General features: G+C 42.6%; 1 protein-coding gene across 4 annotated transcripts in view; it reads right to left on the bottom strand.

The window, feature by feature from the left end:
* LOC122564867 (ras-specific guanine nucleotide-releasing factor RalGPS1-like) overlaps positions 1 to 25,110 on the bottom strand; it is a 706,864-nt gene that overhangs the window by 40,453 nt on the left and 641,301 nt on the right. For 3 of the 4 annotated variants that reach the window (XM_043720237.1, XM_043720239.1, XM_043720240.1), the window contains 3 exons: positions 16,789 to 16,937; positions 3,173 to 3,224; positions 1,980 to 2,060 (listed from right to left, as the gene is read on the bottom strand). In XM_043720237.1, coding sequence (XP_043576172.1) covers positions 1,980 to 2,060; positions 3,173 to 3,224; positions 16,789 to 16,937 — 282 coding nt within the window. The remainder of the gene's footprint in view (positions 1 to 1,979; positions 2,061 to 3,172; positions 3,225 to 16,788; positions 16,938 to 25,110) is intronic. The other variant, XM_043720241.1, reaches the window with a different exon arrangement.

Here is a 25,110-nt window from a genome sequence, read left to right as displayed (position 1 = left end):
AATTTTCCAAGCACTGCTCTTTTTGAGAGTGAGGAACAGCTCTGTCAGGTTGGCTCTCAACCGAGTGGCTATTTGCTGCTAGGCCACACACCAAGGATGCTGGGAAAGTCCTTAACACTGGAATAGGGCTTTTCAAACACAGCCAAGGTTCTGCTCCCTATCCAATCAGCCCTGTCTGCAGGCCTGAGGTGGAAACTTGATCAAGCAGGACTATCATGTTTCCTATCAATAACCAATTGCTTCATGAGTTCAGGCAGGGTGAGGTACCAGACAGAAATCAGCTTGGGCACTATTGTGTTCTCATGGGCAGCTCTGTAATGGTTCGATAAGCCCTCTGCTCCCAACGCCCTTATTGCAGTCATTGCTTGCTAAGTTAGTTGCCTCAATAAAAATAGAAACTTTTGCACCTATTTTGTGCGGCTATATTGAGTTTGTATTGCGCACCTTGGAGGCAATTAGGAATTAAGAGTTATTTAGGGCTCAAATGCTGCCTCCCAAGCCATTGTATTTTAGTCTATTAGATACACTACAGTCAAAATTATTCACTTTCCTTCTTCTTGCTTCCCAGTAAACATCAGTGGGTTAATTATTATATAACACTATGCCCAGAAAGCCCACCGAATTTCAAAGATTTTTTATTGTTTTGTCAAAGTACTTGGGTTTGTTTTTGGAGATGGACCTTTTAAGGAAATATTCTATCCCAGGAAGAGTGTTATATAACAGCAATAATGAATGCCATAAAAAGAGCAGAGTTCTTCACATACAGCTTAGAAATGGAATGATACAAGAGATGTCTGGGCTTTTAGCACAAAGCCGTGTTCATTATTGCAATTATCTTCATTAGGCAGAGTGTCAGGCATACAGGAATGAAGTTCACACCATGAGACAACACACAATGAGTTATCAGTGAGACAGAAGCTCAAGTGTTTGTGTCAAATAATATATACTGTATCTGGAGTTTGTAGGTGGCCAGCTGCAGCGTTTTCCCTCTAACAATTCCATTAAAGTCACCCCAGCGATCATGTATCACAGATTTACAATGCAATGTCTGCTCTGGAGCAGTTTTTGGTGCAAAAACTCACCAATGTAACATTACAAACCCTCAATTAAGTTCCAACAGTATATACTATAAACTATAACCATCATGAGTGGCTGACCTCAAGGCTGACCTTTATGAACTACATGATTTGCTCTTATACCTTCTAACATCATATAACTCCTGTAGATTATTGCCTTGGGATCAGCCTCACATGTCTATTATCAAGCATATTGTCCATACTTTGAGCCCAGCATTCAGGATCAGTAGCAACAAACCTACACTCAATCTATATTGGGTTTGACGAAGGGAATAATTCGAAAATTAGCCAAAATCTGTCAAACTCCAGAGTTATACCACTTCTTTTATGATTTGAAAATAATCTTTGGGATTGGGAAGAAAGTATAACAGCTAAACCAGGCAGCTGAGAGGAGGTTCATGCTAGTTGTGTGCTCAGCTCAAAATATCTCTATATCCTTTCACAAAATAAATGATGGAAAGTTAATATTCGGGCAGCCCACTGGTTACTGAGTTTCCAGGTAAATGTGAATGATTGGTCACTGCAGCACAGCAGAAGGGTGTCTTCACCTTTTCAGCCCATGATGTCATATTTGTGCTTGGGGATATTGCGTTGTTCCAGTCCAATGAAGAGACAAAATGCGGTTTCCACAAAGAAATGGAATGCTCTCGCTGTGTGGTGATGCTGCCATTGAGTGACTTGTCACTTGATACCCTGAAATGGCTGGTGGCCTAGGAAACCAGGAATCAGGTGGGTCTGCCTGGATATGGAACACAAAGGTTTCCCACGAAAGAGATAGCACTCAATATGTAAGTGTGGAAGATGACAAACTTGATTCAGGATGGAGGCATGCAGACCCACAAGATTAGCCCACGATCTCTGACCTTCCACCTTATGACGGACCCTCTCCCCACCTTACTGTACCTGTTAATACTGCATCGGCTCCTTGGAGAATTCTTTACTGAAACCCGCCAGTTGGGACCTAGTGTTGCATACAACCGATTCCTGTTTGCAAATTTAAACATGAGTTCTGAAGAGCGCACAACCCCATATAATATACACATGCTCATACAAGCATAAAGAATAGGCCACATGCATTACTCTCGGCAAACAGCCCGCTACAGGTGCGTGTGTGTCTGTGTGTGCATCTGTGTATTACAATTGGCGAGGCATTGCAATTGATCTCCACTCTGCTTGGTCAGGCAGGGTGTAAGAACAGTGCTTCTGCCCTCAATGTGCCCATACTGGCCAGTGCCGGTCTCTGGATGGCACATCAGCCTTGGAGTGTCATACAACTCACATTTGTTGCACTGGCACACTAGATGGTGGCTGTGGGAAACTGACTTTAGCAAATCACTATTATGAAGTATTGTGACAAACAGATACTTCACATTCAGGCATTTAATGGGCAAAATCATCCTGAGAGAGATTAATAATTGATGTTTTTTGAAGGAAGTCGTCCTACATATTTTAAATAAGTTAGTTGTATCTTAATTTAAACAGAAGGGATATGAACTTCCCACAAATAACTCAGTTACTACTGTAGTGTCTTTATTTCCACTCTCATTTTGTACTAGTGGAACTGGTTTTACAAACTTATTTGACTACTTCTCAGTCAGTCTGTGCACTGAGTGATTTTACTCTATTAGCCTCCACTATGAATTGATCATTCATAAGTATTCTAGCAGAAAGTGAGGACTGCAGATGCTGGAGATCAGAGCTGAAAATGTGTTGCTGGAAAAGCGCAGCCGGTCAGGCAGCATCCAAGGAACAGGAGAATCGACGTTTCGGGCATAAGCCCTTCTTCAGGAATGAGCCTTTCCTGAAGAAGGGCTTATGCCCAAAACGTCGATTCTCCTGTTCCTTGGATGCTGCCTGACCTGCTGCGCTTTTCCAGCAACACATTTTCAGCTCAATTCATAAGCATTGCCAAACTGTAAATGGATTAGGTGTTTCACTTCTAAGTATGTTGAATTTGGAAATTAAAAACAATTCCCCAGGAAATGCCATCAATATGTCACTCACTTTTTGAAACGACTGAACGCTGAGGAAATGTAAAAAAGGTGAGGAGAAGTGAAAAAAATGCAACGAGAAATGTTTGCTTAGACACCACTCACCTCTCCAACCCCGAGGACAATTCCTCACTGAACTCAGAGCTCTCGCTGCTTCCTGTGAAAAAATAAATACACGGAGAGACGTGTTGAATTGATTAATGGCAGAAGGCGACTAAATATTACAGCAGCATTCTGGAATGATGTAGTTATAAAGCAATGTCACTTCAAACACCATTTTGAAGAATTAAGAATTTCCGATCAGCATGAAAGGCAGCAATTCACTTTCAGCTTTTCAGTGAGTTGTCACAGTCACAGCAAAGTCCTCTCATTCCTATTAACCAAGGTTGTAAAGCCTTCAGTAAAAAAAGTTTACTGAATCTTTAATCTGAAAATAATCTTTGGGATTGGGAAGAAAGTTTAACAGCTCACCCAGGCAGCTGAGAGGAGGTTCATGTTAGCTGTGTACTCAGCTCAAAATCTCTCGATATCCTCTCACAAAATAAATGATGAAAAGTCAATATTCAGGCAGCTCACTGGTTACTGAGTTTCCAGGTGAATGTGAACGATTGGTCACTACAGCACAGCAGAAGGGTGTCTTCACCTTTTCAGCCATTTTTCTGGGACCTGTATTGTATTGTGTTGACCTCAGAGGCACTGTCAACATATATTCATGTTGCTGTCCGTTCCTACCTTATGAGGCAACGAAAACAACAAATCCTTGCTTATAGCCTTGTGCAGCACGGTGGCTCAATGGTTAGCACTGTTGCCTCATAGTGCCAGGGACCAACTTTGATTCTATTCTCGGGTGACTGATTGTGTGGAGTTCACACATTCTCATCGGTGTCTGCTAATCCTTAACTCTACTTTCTTGCCTTTTCCCTGTAACCCCTGATTCCCTTAATGATCACAAATCTGCCTATTTCAGCCTTGACTGTTCTTAATAAATTAGCCTCAACAATCTCCTGTGGTAAAGAACTCTGTAGATGCACCACTCTCTGAGAGAAGAAATTCCCCTTCTTAAATATGTGACTGTCTTAAATATGTGACCCGTATTATCGGAATATGCCCTCTGGCTCCAGACTCTCCCACAAGGGAAACAATATTTCCACATTTACTCTGTCAAGTTCCTTAAGAATCTTGGATGGTTCAGTCAAATTGCTTCTCATTCTTCTATATTCCAATGCAGATCAGTTATCCAGCCTCTCCTCATAAAACAGTCCATCCATACCTGGTGACCATAAGACAATAAGAAATAGGAACAGCAGCAGGCTGTTCAGCCCCTTGAACTTGCTCCACCAGTCTGTAAGATCATGGCTGATCCAACATCCCTCATCCACTTGCCTGTATTTTCCCTGTAACCCTTGATTTTTCTATTGACCAAGAATCTATCTTTCTCAGTCTTAAACATACACAAGAACTCTGTCCCCCAAGGCTCTCTGTGGCAACGAGTTCCAAAGACTCTCACCTCTGTAAGAAAAGAAATTCCTCCTCATCTCAGTCTTACATCATCGCCCTTTATTCTGAGATTATGCCCTCTGGTCCGAGATTCTTCCATGAGGGAAAAATATCCTCTCAGTGTTTATCCGTCAAGGCCCTTAAAAATCCTATACATTTCAACGAGATCACCTCTTAACCTTCTATGAAATACCTCCAAGATCAGTATGTTTTTTATCTTAGAAAAAGGAGCTCAAAACTGCTCATAGTACTCCAGCTGTGGTCCAAAATTGTGCCTTGTACAGTTTTAGCAAAACCTCCCAGCTTTTATATTCCATTCCCTTTGAAATGTAGGTTGACATTCCATTTGTCGTCCTATTCCCTGCTGAACTCGGATGCTAGTGTGTTTGTGATGTATGAACAAGGACTCCTGAGCCCTCTGTTCTGTAGCTTTCTATAGTCTGAAGGTTGCCAGCACCCACTCATCACAACTCAGTCTTCCATAAGTTGGCCATTCATCCAGCCATGCTCACCCACTCCCTCCCACACTGTGGACTCTTACCTTATTCAGCAGCCTAGTCTGTGGGAACTTATAAATGCCTTCTGAAAAATCCAAACATATTACATCCACTGCTTCCCCTTTAACCAGCCTGCTTGCTACCACCAGTCTCTATCAGCATAATGAAGGAGAGTGAAGGGGCACGGTGGCTCAGTGGTTAGCACTGCTGCCTCACAGCACCAGGGACCCGAGTTCGATTCCCGCCTCGGGTGACTGTCTGTGTGGAGTTTGCACATTCTCCCCGTGTCTTGAGCGGGCAGGTGAATTGGCCATGTTAAATTGCCCATAGTGTTAGGTGAATTAGTCAGGGGTAAATACAGAGTGTGGGTGGGTTACTCTTCGGAGGGTCAGTATGGACTTAGAATCTTAGAGATGTACAGCATGGAAACAGACCCTTCGGTCCAACCCGTCCATGCCGACCAGATATCTCAACCCAATCTAGTCCCACCTGCCAGCGCCCGGCCCATATCCATCCAAACCCTTCCTATTCATACACCCATCCAAATGCCTCTTAAATGTTGCAATTGTACCAGCCTCCACCACTTCCTCTGGTAGCTCATTCCATAAACGTACCACCCTCTGTGTGAAAAAGTTGCCCCTTAGGTCTCTTTTATATCTTTACCCTCTCACCCTAAACCTGTGCCTTCTAGTTCTGGACTCCCCGACCCCAGGGAAAAGACTTTGTCTATTTATCCTGTCCATGCCCCTCATAATTTTGTAAACCTCTATAAGGTCACCCCTCAGCCTCCGATGCTCCAGGGAAAACAGCCCCAGCCTGTTCAGCCTCTCCCTGTTGCTCAGATCCTCCAATCCTGGCAACATCCTTGTAAATCTTTTCTGAACCCTTTTAAGTTTCACAACATCTTTCTGATAGGAAGGAGACCAGAATTGTACGCAATGTTCCAAAAGTGGCCTAACCAATGTCCTGAACAGCCGCAACATGACCTCCCAACTCCTATACTCAATAATCTGACCAATAAAGGAAAGCATACCAAACGCCTTCTTCACTATCCTATCTACCTGTGACTCCACTTTCAAGGAGCTATGAACCTGCACTCCAAGGTCTCTTTGTTCAGGAACACTCCCTAGGACCTTACCACTAAGTGTATAAGTCCTGCTAAGATTTCCTTTGCCAAAATGCAGCACCTCGCATTTATCTGAATTAAACTCCATCTGCCACTTCTCAGCCCATTGGCTGTTGGGCTGAAGGGCCTGTTTCCATACTGTAGGGAATCTAATCTAATCTAATCTAACTGTGAAATTTTCAGTTCTTTTTAAATTCTTTTTAGTCATCTCCAGAAGCAGGAAAATGTGACAGGTTAGACTGACAATACAATGGTTATATTGAAAGGCAGGAGAAATGAATCATTCCACGTCAAAAACACCAAGTGTTAGAGAAAACCAAGTGAAACATGCCTTCCATGTTTATCTCACTCCTCTCACTAAACAGACTGATCATTTAGTGTTTCACATTTAAACTAAATAAAATCAACCCTATCATGGCAATATTAAGAGGCAACTTGGCTCTGGGAATGGGATCATCATGAAATCATTTATTTCTTATTTGACATTTTCAGAAACAATATCCTCTTGAAGCAGCCCACATTGGCAGCCAACATTATAAACTAAAGTGGAACTGTCTCTCCTAATTTGTGACGCTATCTTTATATTATTTGAAAGGAAAGCATTTACAAATCAGCCAGCAGTTCTATCAATGTTCTGAGCATTGTAAAGAGACTTCTCACGGTGGGATTGAATGGTAAATCAAAACAACTTAAAAGAAAACTGTTGCCAGAGGAAGATGTGAATTCCTTGCACTTAACCATTCATTTCTCCCTGACTCACTGTTCCAGCTTCAGACGGCATTTCAGGGAATTTCCACTATTCCACAAGATGTAAAACATCTCCAACGTTACTGGGTAGTTCCTGCTACCAACTGGTAATGTTCGACTTACATCAGGCTAAAAAGAAGGGAAGACCAAATTTACCTGTAATTTCAACTAAAAGGCTTCTTCTGTTTTTGGGATTTCTTGAATTTGCAAATACCAATGCTCCCTGAACCTAGGACAGCAGCAGCTCAATGTCAGACCTAAGGTGAATAGTCTCAGATTGGACTCAAACAACTATCACAGAGTGGAAAGTGAGGTCTGCAGATGTTGGAGATCAGAGCTGAAAATGTGTTGCTGGAAAAGCGCAGCAGGTCAGGCAGCATCCAGGGAACAGGAGAATCGACGTTTCAGGCATAAGCCCTTCTTCAGGAATGAGGGAAGTTTGTCCAGCAGGCTAAGATAAAAGGTAAGGAGGAGGGACTTGGATGAGGGGCGTCGGAAATGTGATAGGTGGAAAGAGGTCAAGGTGAGGGTGATAGGTCAGACTGGGGTGGGGGCGGAGAGGTCAGGAAGAAGGTTGCAGGTTAGGAAGGCGGTGCTGAGTTCGATGGATTTGACTGAGACAAGGTGGGGGGAGGGGAAATGAGGAAACTGGTGAAATCCGAGTTCATCCCTTGTGGTTGGAGGGTTCCTCGGCGGAAGATGAGGCGCTCTTCCTCCAACCGTCGTGCTCTGGGATTAGAAACCCACCTGCAGTTTTATCCACTGTCCTTCTCATTTCCCCCTCTCTCTGGGCACTTTCGACTAAAGCTTCCTCCACAGTTGCCTGCTCAGTTTTTTGTACACAGAGTGGGGCAGAGAGAAGCTTGGGAGGTGTCAAGCTTCAAATGGGTTAAACCATAGGACATAGGTATACAACATCAGGACAGAACTATCTAAGGGAGGACAGTGCAGCACAGAAAACAGCAGTTCAGACAGCTTCAACAAATGACCACCCATTCTCCAAAGGACTGTTTTGGCAGGATTCATGTTTTGGATTTGTTGCCTAATTACTACGTGTAACCAGTTGACCATTACAATAGCAGATTGTCACTATATTCATTGGCATATTGAACAGAGTTACAGGTGTATAAGAAATTGATATCTCTTTATTTTAGCATCAAATAAGATTTGGCAATGACTTCTTTCAACACATTCTCTGGGACTAGAAACCCACCTGCAGTTTTATCCACTGTCCTTCTCATTTCCCCCTCTCTCTGGGCACTTTCGACTAAAGCTTCCTCCACAGTTACCTGCTCAGTTTTTTGTACACATAGACACTGTAAGGCAGGGTGCCATTATCATTTATTAGTAAACGATCCTAGCAATTCCCCTGAGATATTACTCCCCACTTTTCAAACTCCTTCACCATTCTGACACCGTCAGCTAATTCCAGTTTCTCTGTGCACTCATGCAACCAAATTCAGGATATCACCAGGAGCTCGAGCTGACATATTGCTAATGTTTCTCACTCTCAATGGGAAAGGCATGAAGTCATGATTAGATTAGATTAGATTCCCTACAGTGTGGAAACAGGTCCTTCGGCCCAACAAGTCCACACTGACCCTCCGAAGAGTAACCCAGACCCATTTCCCTCTGACTAATGTACTTAACACTATGGGCAATTTAACGCAGTCAATTCATCTGACCTGCACATCTTTAGACTGGGAGGAAACCAGAGTACCAGGAGGAAACCCACACAGACACAGGGAGAATGTACAAACTCCACACAGACAGTCGCCCAACATTAGAATCGAACCTAGGACCCTGGCGCTGTGAGGCAGCAGTGCTAACCATTGAGCCACCATGCTGCCCCAGGGGCAGTTATTGATTTTAACAACTCCCTTTTACCTAAATTATTTAACTTCTCAGCCGGATCCACAGTTTACGTTCCACTTCCCCAACTGATCAGATGGTGAGGACATAACTGACTGGGCAGACAGTTAAATGGATGGTCCATTAAACAAGGGCTAAAGCCATAAGCTACTCCTAAAAGCTTACGCATGACCCATAGGCCACCTACACTCATACTATTCCAGTGACTTACGTCTAGTAGGTTTCTTAAATTGCACACATTTAGGGTTAAAATTTATAAAATCAAAGGTTTGAATAATTACTTCAATCATCACCTCAGGTTTTTTTTTTAAGAATAGATTCCCTACAGTGTGGAAACAGGCCCTTCGGCCCAACAAGTCCACACTGACCCTCTTCTTGGCAACATTTCAATGAGAATATTAAAATTAATTCAAAAATTAAAATTTAACCCAGTTTCTGATTGTTTCTGGGTGAGTAAGGCATTGAATCAATTTATTTTTGAAAGTTTTACCTGACCAAGCTGCTGATTTGTTCTGTATGTTAAAATCACCATATTGAGAAATTATACCTTTATTTTCTAATTTTCACATCTACTGTGATGCACTTAAAATATCTTCACATTAAATGCCTCAATAACACTAGCTTTTGCTTCAAAAATTGAGAATAATTGTACAGGAGCTAACTGCAGAACATTCGAGGTAATTATTAATAGTTAGAGGTCATTGCCTCAGCTCTCCCTGGAAATTCCTTCATCAATATTTCCAGTTTTTTCATCTCATAACCAAATACAATTCCATGATCCAACTACAAAGATTTTAGATTAGATTAGATTAAATTAGATTCCCTACAGTGTGGAAACAGGCCCTTCAGCCCAATAAGTCCACACCAACCCTCTGAAGAGTAACCCACCCAGACCCATTCCCCTACATATACCCCTGTCTAATGCACCTAACACAATGGGCAATTTAGCATGATTGTGGGAGGAAACCGGAACACCCCGGAGGAAACCCATGCAGACATGGTGAGAATGTGCAAACTCCACACAGACAATCGAACCCAGGTCCCTGGCGGTGTGAGGCGGCAGTGCTAACTCCTGAGCTACCGTGCTGCCCAGCAGACTGTTTGGATGTGACAGGTTTGAAAGAGGGGCAAGAAGGTCAAAATCCTGCAACTCACCCGTTAATGACATTGTGGGTCAACCCATTATTGCAGCGGTTCAAGAAGGCAGCTCACCACCACATTCAAGAAGGGCAATTAGGGACGGGCAATAAATGGTGGCCAGCCAGTGATGCCCATTTCCCATGAACAAATAAGAAAAATGAAGGAAAGTGGATTACATTAAAGGTAGATTGGAGGTCCTATACATCCTCCAGTCACTTCAGCCTTGTCACAGGATAACAATAATTATGGTGTTTTCACACTGTTTAAACTCAACTTTTAACTCATGAGTTGACATCAAATCTCAAGAAGAGAAGTGCAACTAAAATATGGCCATTTGCACCCTCAAGGTACTTACCTCCAGAGAAGAGGCTAAAATCTGTGACCTAGTCAGAGCCAACTTAGGAGTTGAATTTCCACTACCAGGTTGGGCGCCTCAAGTTGTGAAACCACCCAATCTCAGCTTGCTTCAAGGCCCCTGTTACACCAAATTTTAGCTCAGTTGAAACAGGGTTCAGACACAGCCAGGCCAACTGACTCCAGTAGCAAATTGTACATGGCTTCAGGGCCGGGCAAGTACTGAGGTCGGCTAGTTATAAGACACACGATGATTCTCTGTGATTTCATTCTATTAGCTTTAGAAGCTGTTATGCCCGTTAGCCTTCACCTTGCACACTCCTCACCACGCTGCCCCACCAACCACCATGTTCTCCAAATGGCCCTTTCATACCAGCTCATGTCCCCCACCACCTCTCATGCTATTGCATATCTCTATGACACCTCCTTGCCACCATATATCCCAATAATATTTTATTAGTCATTCAGTTTCCTCTATGGGCATACATCACGTGGCGATGGAGAAAATAATGTCTGATAACCGAATATAGATCTCACACATGCATACCTGACACTGAAAATAAGTTCTATTTATCCAACTTTTATAGGTCCCGCAACCCCAAGTATTTAATCCGTTATGATAATGAGTTCGTATTCAATTTCTCCTTCAAAAACTTCTAATCCTTTAATAGCTTCTTTAAACCAAATTTAGGGTCAGCTCCCTGAACACGTTTGTAGTTTACTGAGATTCTTACAACCATTCACAACGACCTCAGCTGTTTTAACAGCCACTGAGAAACATCAACAAAGAATTCTATTGAAGTATCAGGACACTTAAGTTTCCAACTTACAAATAGCAACCTGTCAGTGGAGTGTGTTTCTTAACTTTTACGGATAGTTTCAGCCTGTTTGTTCTCTGGTTTAAAGGCTGGGGATTTTAATAAACATGATATTACGACAATTAAACGAATCTTACCCACTCTTCAAGAGTATTTATCACCACAAATGCGTTCAATTCATTAAGGGCCCTGGTGCATCAACACAATATTGAGTTGAGCTCAGCACTAATTTCAAATGGCCCTGCTGAAATGGAGTTTCTTGCCTGAGAAAATTAAATTCCACTCCTTTCTGCCTGACAACATTAAACTGTGACAAAATGGGGTTAACTTTCTGGTTTGGTTCCCCTCTGCTGTTTTAAAGGCCTCGAGTCTTGAAAATCCAGGCCTTTGTCTCCAGTGAAACAATAAGCTGTAGGAGTAGCATACTGTCCGTACTGTTTAATGGGAGAGAGTTTATCATTAATAAAACAACTTATCGTTAATGACACCAAACTGAATGCAACAAATACAAAATCCGTTCACCTTCTTCCACAGGCTTTATTACATTGTTGGAATCATGGACAAAATTCCTTACAGTTGACCCAGATACAAGTTAGAACAACACATTGTTCACCTGGTCTGACTTAAAATCCCAATCAAGAAAAGGAAATCAGGGCCAAGGTGAAGCATATTTCAAAGATAGTAATTGCTGGATTGCTCACAGGCAAACAGCTTCAGCAACCAAAAAGGTGGAAGCTGACCAACTCTAATCTGAAGCATTCTACTGCAAGATCCAAAACGTTTAACACTGGTTCCGTGCAATATTTTTCTGATAAGAACAGCCAAGGGCTGGTTGATAGCACACTTGGCCCTGGGTCACAAGGTGCTGAGCTCAAGTCCTGCACCAGGGCTTGGCCACAGAGGTTGAGGCTGATGCTACAGAGTAGTGCTGAGGGAGCAATGTGTTATTAGAGTTACTGCCTTTGAGGCAAGATGTTAAGTGAGTCTCCGACTGCCCTCTCATGTGAATGTAGGAGAAAATTTTGAAGCATTGCTTTGAGGAAGAGCAGAGGGTTATCCCTATAGCCCTGGTCATGACTCATCACCCACCCCTGAAAAAAAAAACTGATCTGGTCATTTCAGAATTCTGTTATTGGAACTTGCTGTGTGTAACTTAGCCAGCTGCTGTGCTACCTACATTCCCAAGTGACTACAAAACAGAAATATTGCATTGTCTGTAAAGTACTTTGAAATGTCAGGTGGATGGGAAAGTTGCTATTTGAGCCATTTTCCTTTGACACATGCTGACCTCAAAAGAAACTTTCTGTTGGAGTACATTGACTTCTGCAGATTGAGGGTCAAGTAATGGACCCATTGTTACATAAAGGGCTCCTGCAGCCTCCTGGGGTGTCATTGAGGTCAAAACATAGAGACATACAGCATGAAAACAGACTCTTCGGCCCAACTTGTCCATGCCGACCAGGTTTCTTAAACTGAACTAGTCCCATTTGCCTGCATTTGGTCCCTATCACTCTAAACCTTTCCTGTCCATGTACCTGTCCAATTTTGTTTTAAATGGTGTAATTGTACCAGCCTCTCCCACTACCTCTGGCAGTTCATTCCATATATGCACCATCCTCTGTGTAAGAAAGTTACCCCATAGTCCCTTTTAAATGTTTCCCTTCTCACCTTAAATCTATTCCCTCCAGTTTTGGACTTCACCATCCTGGGGAAAAGACCTTGGTTATTCACTTTATTGACGCCCCTCGTGATTTCACAAACCTCTATAAGGTCACCCTCAGCCTATGCTCCAGGGAAAAAAGTCCCAGCGTATTTAGCCTCTCCTTATAACTCAAATCCTCCAGTCTCGGTAACATCCTTGTATCTGACTTTAAATTCTGTAGCTTGGGTCATTGGAGCTAGGCTACTGATTTAATCCCGTAGGAGGCACAGTGGTTAGCACTGCTACCTCACAGCGCCAGAGACCTGGGTTCAATTCCCGCCTCAGGCGACTGACTGTGTGGAGTTTGCACATTCTCCCCGTGTCTGCGTGGGTTTCCTCCGGGTGCTCCGGTTTCCTCCCACAGTCCAAAAATGTGCAAGTTAGGTGAATTGGCCATGCCCGTAGTGTTAGGGGCAGGGGTAAATGTAGGTGAATGGGTCTGGGTGGGTTGCGTTTCGGTGGGTCGGAGTGGACTTGTTGGGCTGAAGGGCCTGTTTTCACACTGTAAGTAATCTAATTACAGTAGTAGTTGCTGTTGAGGAACCATTTTGGTTTTGAATGAGAACACAATCAGCTATAAGAGCAATTGCCATGATACAAATTACTTAAGAGTTCAAATTGCCTGTGACTGCTCACTTGATTAGGTATTTGCATTTCTATCATCAGGGGATTCAACCTCATTACAACTTGTAATTACAATAGCACTTCCAATAGGAGGATATATCCCGAAGGCTAGAGTCGGTGAGGATTAGATTGATAAGTGAATGCAAGGTGGATGGTGACTGCTCACTTGATTAGGTATTTACATTTCTATCATCAGGGGATTCAACCTCATTACAACTTGTAGTTACAATAGCACTTCCAATAGGAGGATATATCCCGAAGGACCAGAGTCGGTGAGGATTAGATTGATAAGTGAATGCAAGGTGGATGGGGGCACTAGAGATTTGGATGAACCGATGTTTATGGAACATGGAGAACAGGAGAAGATTGGAATAGTCGTGCGTACGGGGACGAAGGTATGGTTGAGGACTTCAACAGCAAATTTACACCATCTCAGGTTCCGTTTTCCCTAACTGAAAGTGAATCAAGCCACAATGTGTTTTGACATTGCAGCAATAGAACAGACTTAATTCCAGCTGTGGTTCTCCCCTCACTGCTGACAGTTTATAAACACAGAACAGAGACATACACTACCTGCCATACTCACAGGCAGACAAAGCAATTTTGAAAAGAAGGCAAGTTGACCACAGCTCAATAAAAAAAAAGCTACAATGCATAAACAGCTTCAAATATTGACCTGAGATTTGTAACTAGCACCTATGTTAACAATGTCCAGTACATGAAAAAAAAAGTAACCTACTAGAATTCCTACAGTGTGGAAGCAGACCAATCAGCCCATTGAGTCTACACTGACCGTCCAAAAATACATCCCATCCATGCTGACTGAGGCTAGAATCGAACCTGGATCCCTAGCACTGTGAGGCAGCAGTGTTAACCACTGAGCCACCGTGCCACCCCTCATACTGCCGCTGCTGGAAATCTGAAATGAAAATGGAATGGCAGAGGAACTCAGGAGCTTTGGCAACGGAGAAAGAAACAGAGTCAGCGCTTTGAGTCTGATATGACCCATTTTCGGAATTTCATACATAGAATCCCTACAGTGTGGAAACAGGCCATTAGGTCCAACAGGTCCACACCGACGCTCTGAAGAGTATCCCACCCAGACCCATTCCCCTACCCTATCACTCCACATTTCCCCTGACTAATGCAGCTAACCTACACATCCCTGAACACTATGGGCAACTTAGTATGGCCTATTCATCTAACCTGCACATCTTTCAACTCCCAAGTTCTGAAGAGCCATCCTGGACCAAAAATGTTAACTTGGTTTCTCTCAGTATCGATGTTGCCAAACCCGCTGAGTCCCTCAAACATTTTCCGTTTATATTGCGCATCGACAAAAGTTGTTGTTGGAGGTACAGAGCCAGAACAAGTGAGCCTTAGATTCATCATAACCTGAAGCTGCCAATAACTTAGGCTCTCAGTTTTGCATGGCTAGCACTATAGACTGAATCCTAATTATAAATGCTGTGGCTAGAGTCATCAAGACAGGTAACGTTAGCACTACAAAGCAATGTCTGACACAGGGTGCGAGCTCACTCACAATTCCTCATGAGAAGAACTCCCAAACAGAGCTGAGCTGCCGGTGGGAGTGCCAAGCAGAAACCTGCCCCCACCTCCTTCAAGACACGTTAGTCATGTGGGTACAAAGATCTACAGTCAGGTCAACAGAGCTCCTGAAGCAGCACTATTGACTATTCTCATCAGTTTGCGAATGGTTGCTAGGGGGGAGCAAGAAGGAGAAATGAAATAAACTTCGAAAAAATGAACGTTCTTCAAAAATGAAGCCCATTAGGGACATTGGTGTGCATATCCATAGATCTCTCAGGACAGGTGGACATGGTGCTCAGGAAGGCAGATGGGCGATTTGCCTTTTTTTTTAAACTGAGGGAAAGAATACAAGGGCATGGAAGTTCTGCTGGAATTGTATAGACAACTGTTCAGGACACAACTGGAGTACTACAGACCTGATCAGCACATTATAGGAAGGGTGAAATTACACTAGAAAGCGTGCAAAGGTAATTACCATGGTCTGAGGTGGGGCAAGGTTGGAGAGGCTGGGGCTGTTTTCCTTGGAGTAGCGAATATTGACAAGGTGCCTGATAGAGGGATTTAACATAATAACAGGCATAAGTAGGGTGGGTGGGGAGGCACTTTTTTCTATTAGCAGAGGGGTCAAGAACCAGGAAGCATAGATGTAAGGTAAGGGGCAGAAGACTAAGAGAGTTAATAAAAATGTCTTTCACCTAGAGGGAACTGACTACCTGAAAAAGGGTGGCTGAGTCAGAAATTCTTGTAACATTAAGGCAGTATCTGGATCTTTATTTATGTTACCATGGTCTCCAGGGCTATGGGCTGTGAACTTGTGAACTAGAAAATGGGGATCATGGAATCAAATCTTTGTTGGTCAGCACGGACACAATAGGTGGAATGGCCTCCCTCAGTGAATGTCCATAAGGCTAAAATGATGGAAAGAAATTGACTGAGTCATAGAGTTGTACAGCACAAAAACTGCCCGTTTGGTCCAACTCATCCATGCCAACCAGATATCCAAATCTAATCTAGTCCCATTTGGCCCATATCCCTCTAACCCCTTTCTATTCATATACCCATCCAGATGCCTCTTAAATATGGTAATTGTACCAGCCTCCACCACTTCCTCTGACAGTTCATTCCATACACACACTACCCTCTGCGTGAAAAGGTTGTCCCTCAGGTCCCTTTTAAATCTCTCCCCTCCCACCTTAAACCTATTCCCTCTAGTTTTGGACTCACCTATCCTTGGAAAAAGACCTCGTCTATTTACCCTATCCATGTCCCTCACAGTTGTATAAACCTCTATTAGGTCACCCCTCAGCCTCCGACGCTCCAGGGAAAACAGCCCCAGCCTATTCAGCCTCTCCCTGTAGCTCAAACCCTCCAACCCTGGCAACATCCTTGTAGATCTTTTCTGAACCTTTTCAAGTTTAACAACAACTTTCTTAGAGCAGGGCGATTAGAATTGTACGCAGGCTATTCTCAAAGTGGGCTAACCAACAGACACAATGGCTGGAATGATCACTCTGTGCTGTGAATATCGTGAGGCTAAGAGGATGGTAAGAAATGGATATGACGGGGCATTTTCCAACTGGTACTCTCTGATATGATTAATGTGCTTGCATCCAACTCCCAACTGGATGATTTTAATGATGGGAGATTTCATCAAGTTGCTGCCTGTAACTTAAGTGATTGTAACAACAGTGATCAGAGCTAACAGTCAGGAGATGTTTTATGAGCACTTCCATTTTCTATAGGTGACATCTATTTCAGCAGCGAATTACAATGCGGAAGGCTAGCACTCTTACCAATTGAAACTCCGTTGGAAAAGATGGAACTTTCCTGATTCTTGGCAGGACTGTGACTTTCCAGAACACTGTCGTCCAGCAAGTGTCGTGGTCGCTCTGTTGGGAATGTTGCACTTTTACTTTCAACGACGCTAAACTGGCACATCACACTGGAAAATAGAAAAAGGTTTGGTTTAACCAAAAGACATGCTTTTATTAACAGTGTGCTTTATTACTCCTGTGTATCAACATCAACTTGTACCTACTTATATAGCAACTTTAGGGGAATAACACAGCCTAAGGTGCTCTGTTAGAAAAAGAAGACATTGGAACAGATGACTAAAAGCTGAGTCAAACATTTTAGGGAGCACCTTAATGGTAGAAAGAGAGGTCAGGAAGCAGAGAGGTTTAAGGAGGGATTTCCTGAGCTTTCAGGCCTCCAGCCAGAGGCACAGACACCAACGGTTGTGGGTGAGACACAAGCAGGGCTTGGGGCAAAACAGGAAAAGGTGCAATTCAGTCTGACGAGTCAAACTGAAAGAAAATTCTTTTCCCTCTGGCACCTCAAGGCCACCAATCTTGGACCAATTAAAATCAGGCATGTGCAAGGGGTCGGATGCAAAGGAGCTTCAATATCCCGGAGGTTTTGCAGGGCTGGGAGAAATTACAGCCAGAAAGAAGCCCGAGGCCATGTTAGACTTGAAAACAAAGATGTGAATTTTAAAATCCACGAGTGTTGGTCGATCAGGATCCAATGGAATTCAACGAGCAACATGGATAATAGGTAAATGAGATATGGTGTGAGGGAGAATACAGGCAGCAGGGTTTTAGATAATGTCGAGTTCTTAAGGAGGGCAGCCAGGCGTGTGTTGGAATAGTCAAGTCAAAGACAGAGAAGAATTTTAGCATCTTCATAGGACATGGCGCAACTGATCCTGTTTCAGTATAAACACTCTAGTGGTTAATAACATGCAACACTTGAATATTCTATGGAACACCAGCAATACTCCAATGACTAAGTGAGTTTATCAACAATTCTAATTAGGAAGGTTAGTTTTAATCTTCATTTTGTGCTGTTAGTCAAGATCAGCTATGGCACTAGAATGTACCTTGGAGTCGCTTGTCTGCTAAAGGTCCTGTACAGGATCATTATCCATTGATCTCTAGGGAAGGTGTTTGTGTCTAAGTGCTGGATGGAGACACAATTGGAATTCTGCTGTAATTCTTCCAATAGATACACATTTTGACACATGAATAATAAGTCATTGGTAGCGTAGGATGGCAATATGCCGCACCCATCCATTTTGTCCATCACCGTATACACATCTCTCTTTCTACTGACTCTATTCTTTGTTTTCATCACCCCTCCCTACCCTACGTGTCCTCCAACGTGTTGAATTTTCAATCCTCATAGCTCCACCATACCCCTCGCTGTGTCTGCTGCTCCAGCCTGAGGTAAACTCGGTTCCAGTTTCAGTCACAGGGCTTAAAATGTTACCATATGCAATGACAACCCTTCATTATCACAGTGAGTTATTCTTACTTGATGCAATAAGACTTGTCTTATCCCACATAACAGAAAGGAGGAACCAAGTATCGATAATGTGGATACAACAGTTGGTTATTGCAGTTGGCTATTAAATACAATGATTACACTGACAGACCCTGACATCTAGGATGGTATGAGGTTATTAGAAGAGCATGCTCTATTAGTGTGTCACTCTTGAAGTGATCCCAATAGAGATGGTGTCTGAGACCTTCCTACCTTCACATGACATAAGATATGGAATGATATGAGCATGTCTCTTAAAAGGAACACTCACGTACAGACCAGGAGACAACACAACAGCGTGGTGCCTTTATTCATCTTTTACTAATTTGGAAATGACCTCAGGGTGATTTTTACATCAGTAAGTGTGGTGGGATGGCAATCCCGTTGTTGGCAATGGATTAGCTCCAGGGAAGGTGTTGGATACCTTCAGGACAGTATTGTTCAAAGAAGAGCAAACCAACAGACTGATGGACAACAGGGAATGGACACCCAAAAAATGAAATATTTTTTAAAACACTTGATTTCCGTATTTCCTCAGAGACACATCTTCAGACATCAGTTCACTGCTATGTTTCCCCTATGTGTCTCGACACCACTGCTTCCTCCCTGAGAGAGTCGTGATGTAAAACAGAAGCAGATGTTAATGGTTAAGAAAGAAAATTAAACATCTGAAAGTTTTCATTCAACCTGTGTTCTTTTACAACCTCTTTGGATGGAAACATGAATGGTTCTGACTGTGACCTGGCAACTGAACAGAACAGGACCACTGTGGGTTTAACATACACATTTGTAGGGGAAATCAGTGTGGGTTATAAGCTTTATTTAAAAATTGTCATCCATTATCGAGAAGCTCGTGAAACCAACAGGATGCAACTTTTATCTTGCCTTATCTTGGTCTCTGGCCTTTCACAATGCAGGCACCATTCGGAGGACACTACCTACTGGGTCCAGCTGAGTCATTCTCCCATCTCTGCTCGCAGGTAGAGTGGAGCTTGTTAATCTTTGCTCAGGACGGTAGTTACATTTTTAATGATCTCCAAGGGTTTGTTGGCAGAACGCCTGAGATTTTGTTTTCTCACTGTTCAGAAGATGGTTTGCATTAGATGCCATTAAACAGCTGAAGCCCAAGTATCTCCAAGCCTTCTTCTTGCAGCAGCACACAGTGTTTGCCATCAGACTTGGCTTCTCGAACACACTAGGAATTTGCCTTGCCCACAAAACAACATTTGCACCTCTGCTGTACAACTGTCTTGCATCACAATTTAATAACGTGCTTGGGGCAAAAAAGATGCAGCCATAACCTGATGTAGATTTCATCAAGCCATATTAATAGTCTGAACGTGGGGTTGATCAATCATATGGACATGTGGATTTTATAGTCTGCATTTGCTCGGAAACTGATGTAATTGGAATTACTGCCTGGCCTCCTGGAGGTTCACTCGGCAACATTATTAAATTATAATGCATCACAAATGAGAGGAATGCCTCTGCACACACAGAGGGACTGAGAAACATTGAACAGTGACCTTCTCCTACCATTCAGTTACATCTTAAGCATTGCAATTTGGAAGCTCCACTCAGTTGCGCTGGGTTTTGCTGCACAACCCACTTGAGATAGTGGCAACAAGCGCAAACAATAACAGAAGATTCCATTCGCCACTGACTCAAGTTTCTGTGATGCTTTGCGCTCATTTGAGTGACATAGTTGCTGGAAGCATCTCCACGTGGCCACAGCCCCAGATGGACAAATTCATCACCAAGTCGGGATTTCCATTTTGGGGCGATGACCCGCTGAGGCAGTGCTAAGCTATATTGCCAGTTCTGCCCTCCATTTCCTCGGCTCCTAATGTAGAAAGCTGGTGACTCAGATTAGTTACCATTACCTGTTTGTACTAACTGAAGCTTCAAGAATGTGATTCTTTTGACCACAAATAACTTTGTAAAGGCTTAATCTCAGAATTTTTACAGTGAGGTGGCCATTTGGCCCATCACATCTGTACCATCTCTCCAAATAAGCTATTCACCTACTTCCATTTACCCCGCTTTCTCCCTGTAATCCTGAACACTCATCCTTTTCAGATAACTGTCTAATTCCCTCCCAAAAGCCACAGTTGAACCTGCCTCCACCAGACTCTCAGTAATTTCCTTTCATCATTTTCACCTTTTTTTACTATTAAATCTCTGCCCTCTCCTTCACAATACTTTCTTTACTATGAATATAGATTACTTTAATTTATTCAGAAATGGACTGAGAGAGAATTAAATATTGAAAATCAATCCTGTCCAATTTATAGAATTGTACTTTGAGACACTGGAAAAATTATGGTTTAACGATTCATCCAAGATACCCCTTACTGGTATCTGTATTTTTTTTAACGTGCACTTTCTCCTTTTATTTAAACAATTTAAGGCTTTTTTGTGAACACACAATATGAAATGCCTGATGAACATGCTAAATTCACTTACGTAATTCACTCATTATGTAAATGTACAAGCTCAGGATACAGCTCCAACTCCAAATTTGTATTGTTCTAAAAAAGACCCCTCCTTACAGCAGTTTTTGCTGCACAGTGGAATATATATAGTGCCATTCTGAAGTGTAATTCAGTTGGAAATGTTATAACTGGAAGAGCATTTTATTTCCATGATTATGCCTCACTTTCTCCACAGGCTGTTGGTAGCTCAGTTCTAATTAGTTTGACCATTATTTGCTCAACTCTCAATGTTATGATTCTGGAAATAATTTGGTTGGCGTACGTTCCATGACAAAATAAAATTATATAACATGTCCATCTCAATCCTGAAGTTACACAGGACTTTTAAAACAACACTAATTCCGATACATGTTTTTTTTGTTTCCCACTGTGTTCCCGCTGAAGTACATTTGTGCATTTCCCAAAAGCAAAACCTGCCATGTTTATCTTAAAAGGAATCGATTTTAAAACATGCTTTGATGCCTTTAATTAACCGCATCCATTTGGATTAATCCAGTTGAAAATGTAAATGTTTATCACAGCAAAAGCAGTTTGAGTAACTATGGCAACCCACAACACAATTTTACATTACACTGAAAGATTGAAGCGACTGGGCTTGTATACCCTTGAGTTTCAAAGACTGAGAGGGGATCTGATTGAGACATATAAGATTATTAAAGGATTGGACACTTTGGCAGCAGGAAACATGTTTCCACTGATGGGTGAGTGCCGAACCAGAGGGGTAGACCATTTAGGACAGAGATGAGGAGAAACTTCTTCACCCAGAGAGTGGTGGGTGTGTGGAATGCTCTGCCCCAGGGGGCAGTGGAGGCCCACTCTCTGGATTCATTTAAGAAAGAGTTGGATAGAGCTCTCCAAGATAGTGGAATCAAGGGTTATGGAGATAAGACAGGAACAGGATACTGATTAGGAATGATCAGCCATGATTATATTGAATGGCGGTGCAGGCTCGAAGGGCTGAATGGCCTACTCCTGCACCCATTGTCTATTGTGAAATTTTACACTGCTGAACATGACTTGTAAACCAATCAATATAGAATAATTTTCCAGTTATTCAATATTTATAATCTCTATCAAACATTTAATGCTTATGTTAACAGACTGGATTGAGTCTGGAGCCTCAAAATAGTCAGGTTGCAACATAAATTAATGAATAGCACTGTCATACTGATGTATTGTTCCATGTGATTTGATTTGATTTCCTTTATTATTGTCGCATGTACCAAGATACGGGGCGGCACGGTGGCCCAGTGGTTAGCACTGCTGCCTCACAGTGCCAGGGACCCGGGTTCAATTCCCGTCTCGGGCAACTCTCTGTGTGGAGTTTGCACATTCTCCCCATGTCTCCGGGTGCTCTGGTTTCCTCCCACAGTCCAAAGATGTGCAGGTCAGGTAAATTGGCCATGCTAACTTGCCCATAGGGTTAGGTGCATCAGTCAGGGGTAAATGTAGGGGGGGGTGGGTCCCTCTTCGGAGGGTCAGTGTGGACCCTCTTCGGAGGGTCAGTGTGGACTTGTTGGGCCTGTTTCCACACTGTAGGGAATCTAATCTAAAACAACTCATACCTCACCTTATTATATCAGAGTAATAGAACAGAATACTGAATGTACTTTTACAGCTATAGAAAAGACGCAATGAAAAATCAACTCTAATATATGAGAGGTCTGTTCATAAGTCTGATAACAGCAGGAAAGAAGGTGGTTGGTAAATCTGTTGGTAATGCTTTCAAATATTTTTATCTTCTGTCTGATGGAAGAGGCTAGAAGAGAGTCTAACCGGGGTGGGAGGGGTCTTTGATGATGTCGGTTACTTTCCTGAAGCGATGTTGGACCAGGATGGAGGCAGACGTTAGATGTGTTCAAGGCACAGCTGACTGTTCAGTTCAGTTAACACTGGGGTGACAGTAGGTAGCAAAGGTTGAGCAAGTGCTAGGGTAATGATGGGCACTGGTGTCAAAGTTTGCAAGGTGAATTGATGCTGGACTGTGATTTAGTCTCTGGGTTTAATGTTTGCATGCTTTCCTTCTTTATCATAGACACCAATCTAATGTTGCTGGGTGTGAAGAGCAGCAATGTTGAAACAGTTGAACTCCTGCCTGAGAGCAGAGTACAGACGAGACACTTGTAGACGCAGACTGGATAAAAGCCAGCGAACAGAATGTACACCTGGGGCTAGGATCAACACATCTGGAAACGATTGATTAATTATCAACACATTTAAGTTCAGTGACTCATTCAAACTAACTCGCTGGATACATTGAAGCTGCTCACCAAGGAGACCCTATAAAAAAAATTAAACCCAATAAAAACAGCTTCTGATTGCTCACTTGTAACACTACTGAAAACTAGTTATTGAAGGATTTTCTTTGAGGTGGACTGAGCAGGATGCTGGAGGTATTTACTGCATAGTAATTAGTGAACCAAATGCTTCCTCTTAATAGGCTACAGTGGGTCTTGTGTTAGACTGAACTTTACACTCAGCAACTTGTACTTTGTCAGCCTACATTATTTCTTACACATTTTACTGAGCCTTGCATCTCTCGGATTACAATACATTTACAATATGAAAACATATAGATTAAAGAAAAACACAGGATAAAACGAGCAGAGTAATAAATGTTACAGATTAAAGAATGATATAAGGCATAGATATAGAGTAAAGTTAGGACTAAAGAAAGACAGAGTAGAGATACATCTTCCAAGAAAGATACAGATTAAAGAAAAATGTAGAGTATAGATACACATTAAAGAAATTTAGCGTAAAGAAAGATATAAATTATGGATACAGATTTTAAAAAGGACAGAATGAAGAAAAATATAGAGTAAAAATACAGTCTAAAGAAAGATTCAGAACAAACAAAGATACAGAATAAAGATACCAGCTAAAGTCCCCTCTACTCTTCCTTCGTCAATCCTCATCTCAACAAAAGCCTCAGTTCCTATGGAGCCCCTTTCCTGTTTCCAACTCAAGTTATTCCCATGGATACCCCTCTGAAGTCAAAGGGTCAGGTTGCCAACTCAATATTCCTGGAGGTTTCATCACATGACATCTGACTTTCAACTGCCCCGCCCCGTAACCTCCTGTCATTGGTCCTCCAGCACGTCCATGCACAGCCTTCTGTCAGCTGACTGGAAACTGAAAAGACTCTTCATTATTTAAGCGTGAGATTGATGCTGGTCAACCCGCCTCTTCCCGTCAATATTGACTCCTACCAAAGGAATAAATGAAAATGGAAAGAAATCTTTGTTCTGTTTAATTCCCTGGAGATTAATCTCCAATTCCTGGAAACTCTTTGTCCAATGCTGGAGGGTTAGCAGCCCTAACACAGTAATAATTAGTGTTGGTCACTTCCCAGCTCACTGAGTGATTCATGCTTATTGTGCAAGTGTATTGAGGCTATACAAACCAATTTCAAATTGTTCTCCATATCAGAGAAAGACAGGAGTCAATTTAAACCATGCTCAACCTGGCTCAGTGTAAGCGTGAGTCATGGGTGGTGAGGCCACCCTTACCAAGCTGGCATTGCCCAACTTTAAAGATAAGAATCCAGCCCCAATCAAGTTTCCAGAGCTAATCTGCCATTTTTACCCAATCCAATACTGGATCCACAAGATGATGTTTTAATAGGAGGCAATACAGGAGAGTATTGATTTGGAGATCAGTAGTTGTGAACGAGATTGGACCAGAGAGAAGGGATATACAACTGAGGAGTAGGTCATTCAGCCCTCATGCATGTTTCACTAGAACAGAATAGAATCCCTACAGTGTGGAAACAGACCATCTGGCCCAACAGGTCCACACCGACCCTCCGAAGAGTAACTCACCCAGACCCATTCCCCTACCCTATTATTCTACATTTCCCCTGACTAATGCACCTAACCTACACACCCCTGAACACTATGGGCAATTTGGCATGGCCAATTCACCGAACATGCACATCTGTTTGATAAGATCATAGCCAGTCTCATTGATAAGATCATAGCCAGTCTGATTGTAATCCCTCAGATCTGTATTGTCACTTACTCCTGATAATCTTCCATCCATATGCTTGACATGAACCTACCTACCTCTGCCTTAGAACTATCTAAAGACTCATCTTCCACCACCATCTCAGGAAGATGGGTCTAAGGTTCCATACAAAGCTCTGTCAAAACCTTTCACCTTGTCTGTTTTAAATGGACAAGCCCTGGTTTTTAAACAATGACCTATTTAGTTCCAGACTCTCCCATAAAAGGAAACATCCTCTCTACATATACCCTGTCAAGACTGCTCGTGATCTTATATGTTTCAGTCCAG

This window comes from Chiloscyllium plagiosum, chromosome 30, assembly GCF_004010195.1.
Source record: "Chiloscyllium plagiosum isolate BGI_BamShark_2017 chromosome 30, ASM401019v2, whole genome shotgun sequence".
NCBI lineage: Eukaryota > Metazoa > Chordata > Chondrichthyes > Orectolobiformes > Hemiscylliidae > Chiloscyllium > Chiloscyllium plagiosum.
The sequence above is the reverse complement of the archived record's forward strand: the minus strand, read 5'-3'. Positions and strand labels throughout refer to the sequence as shown.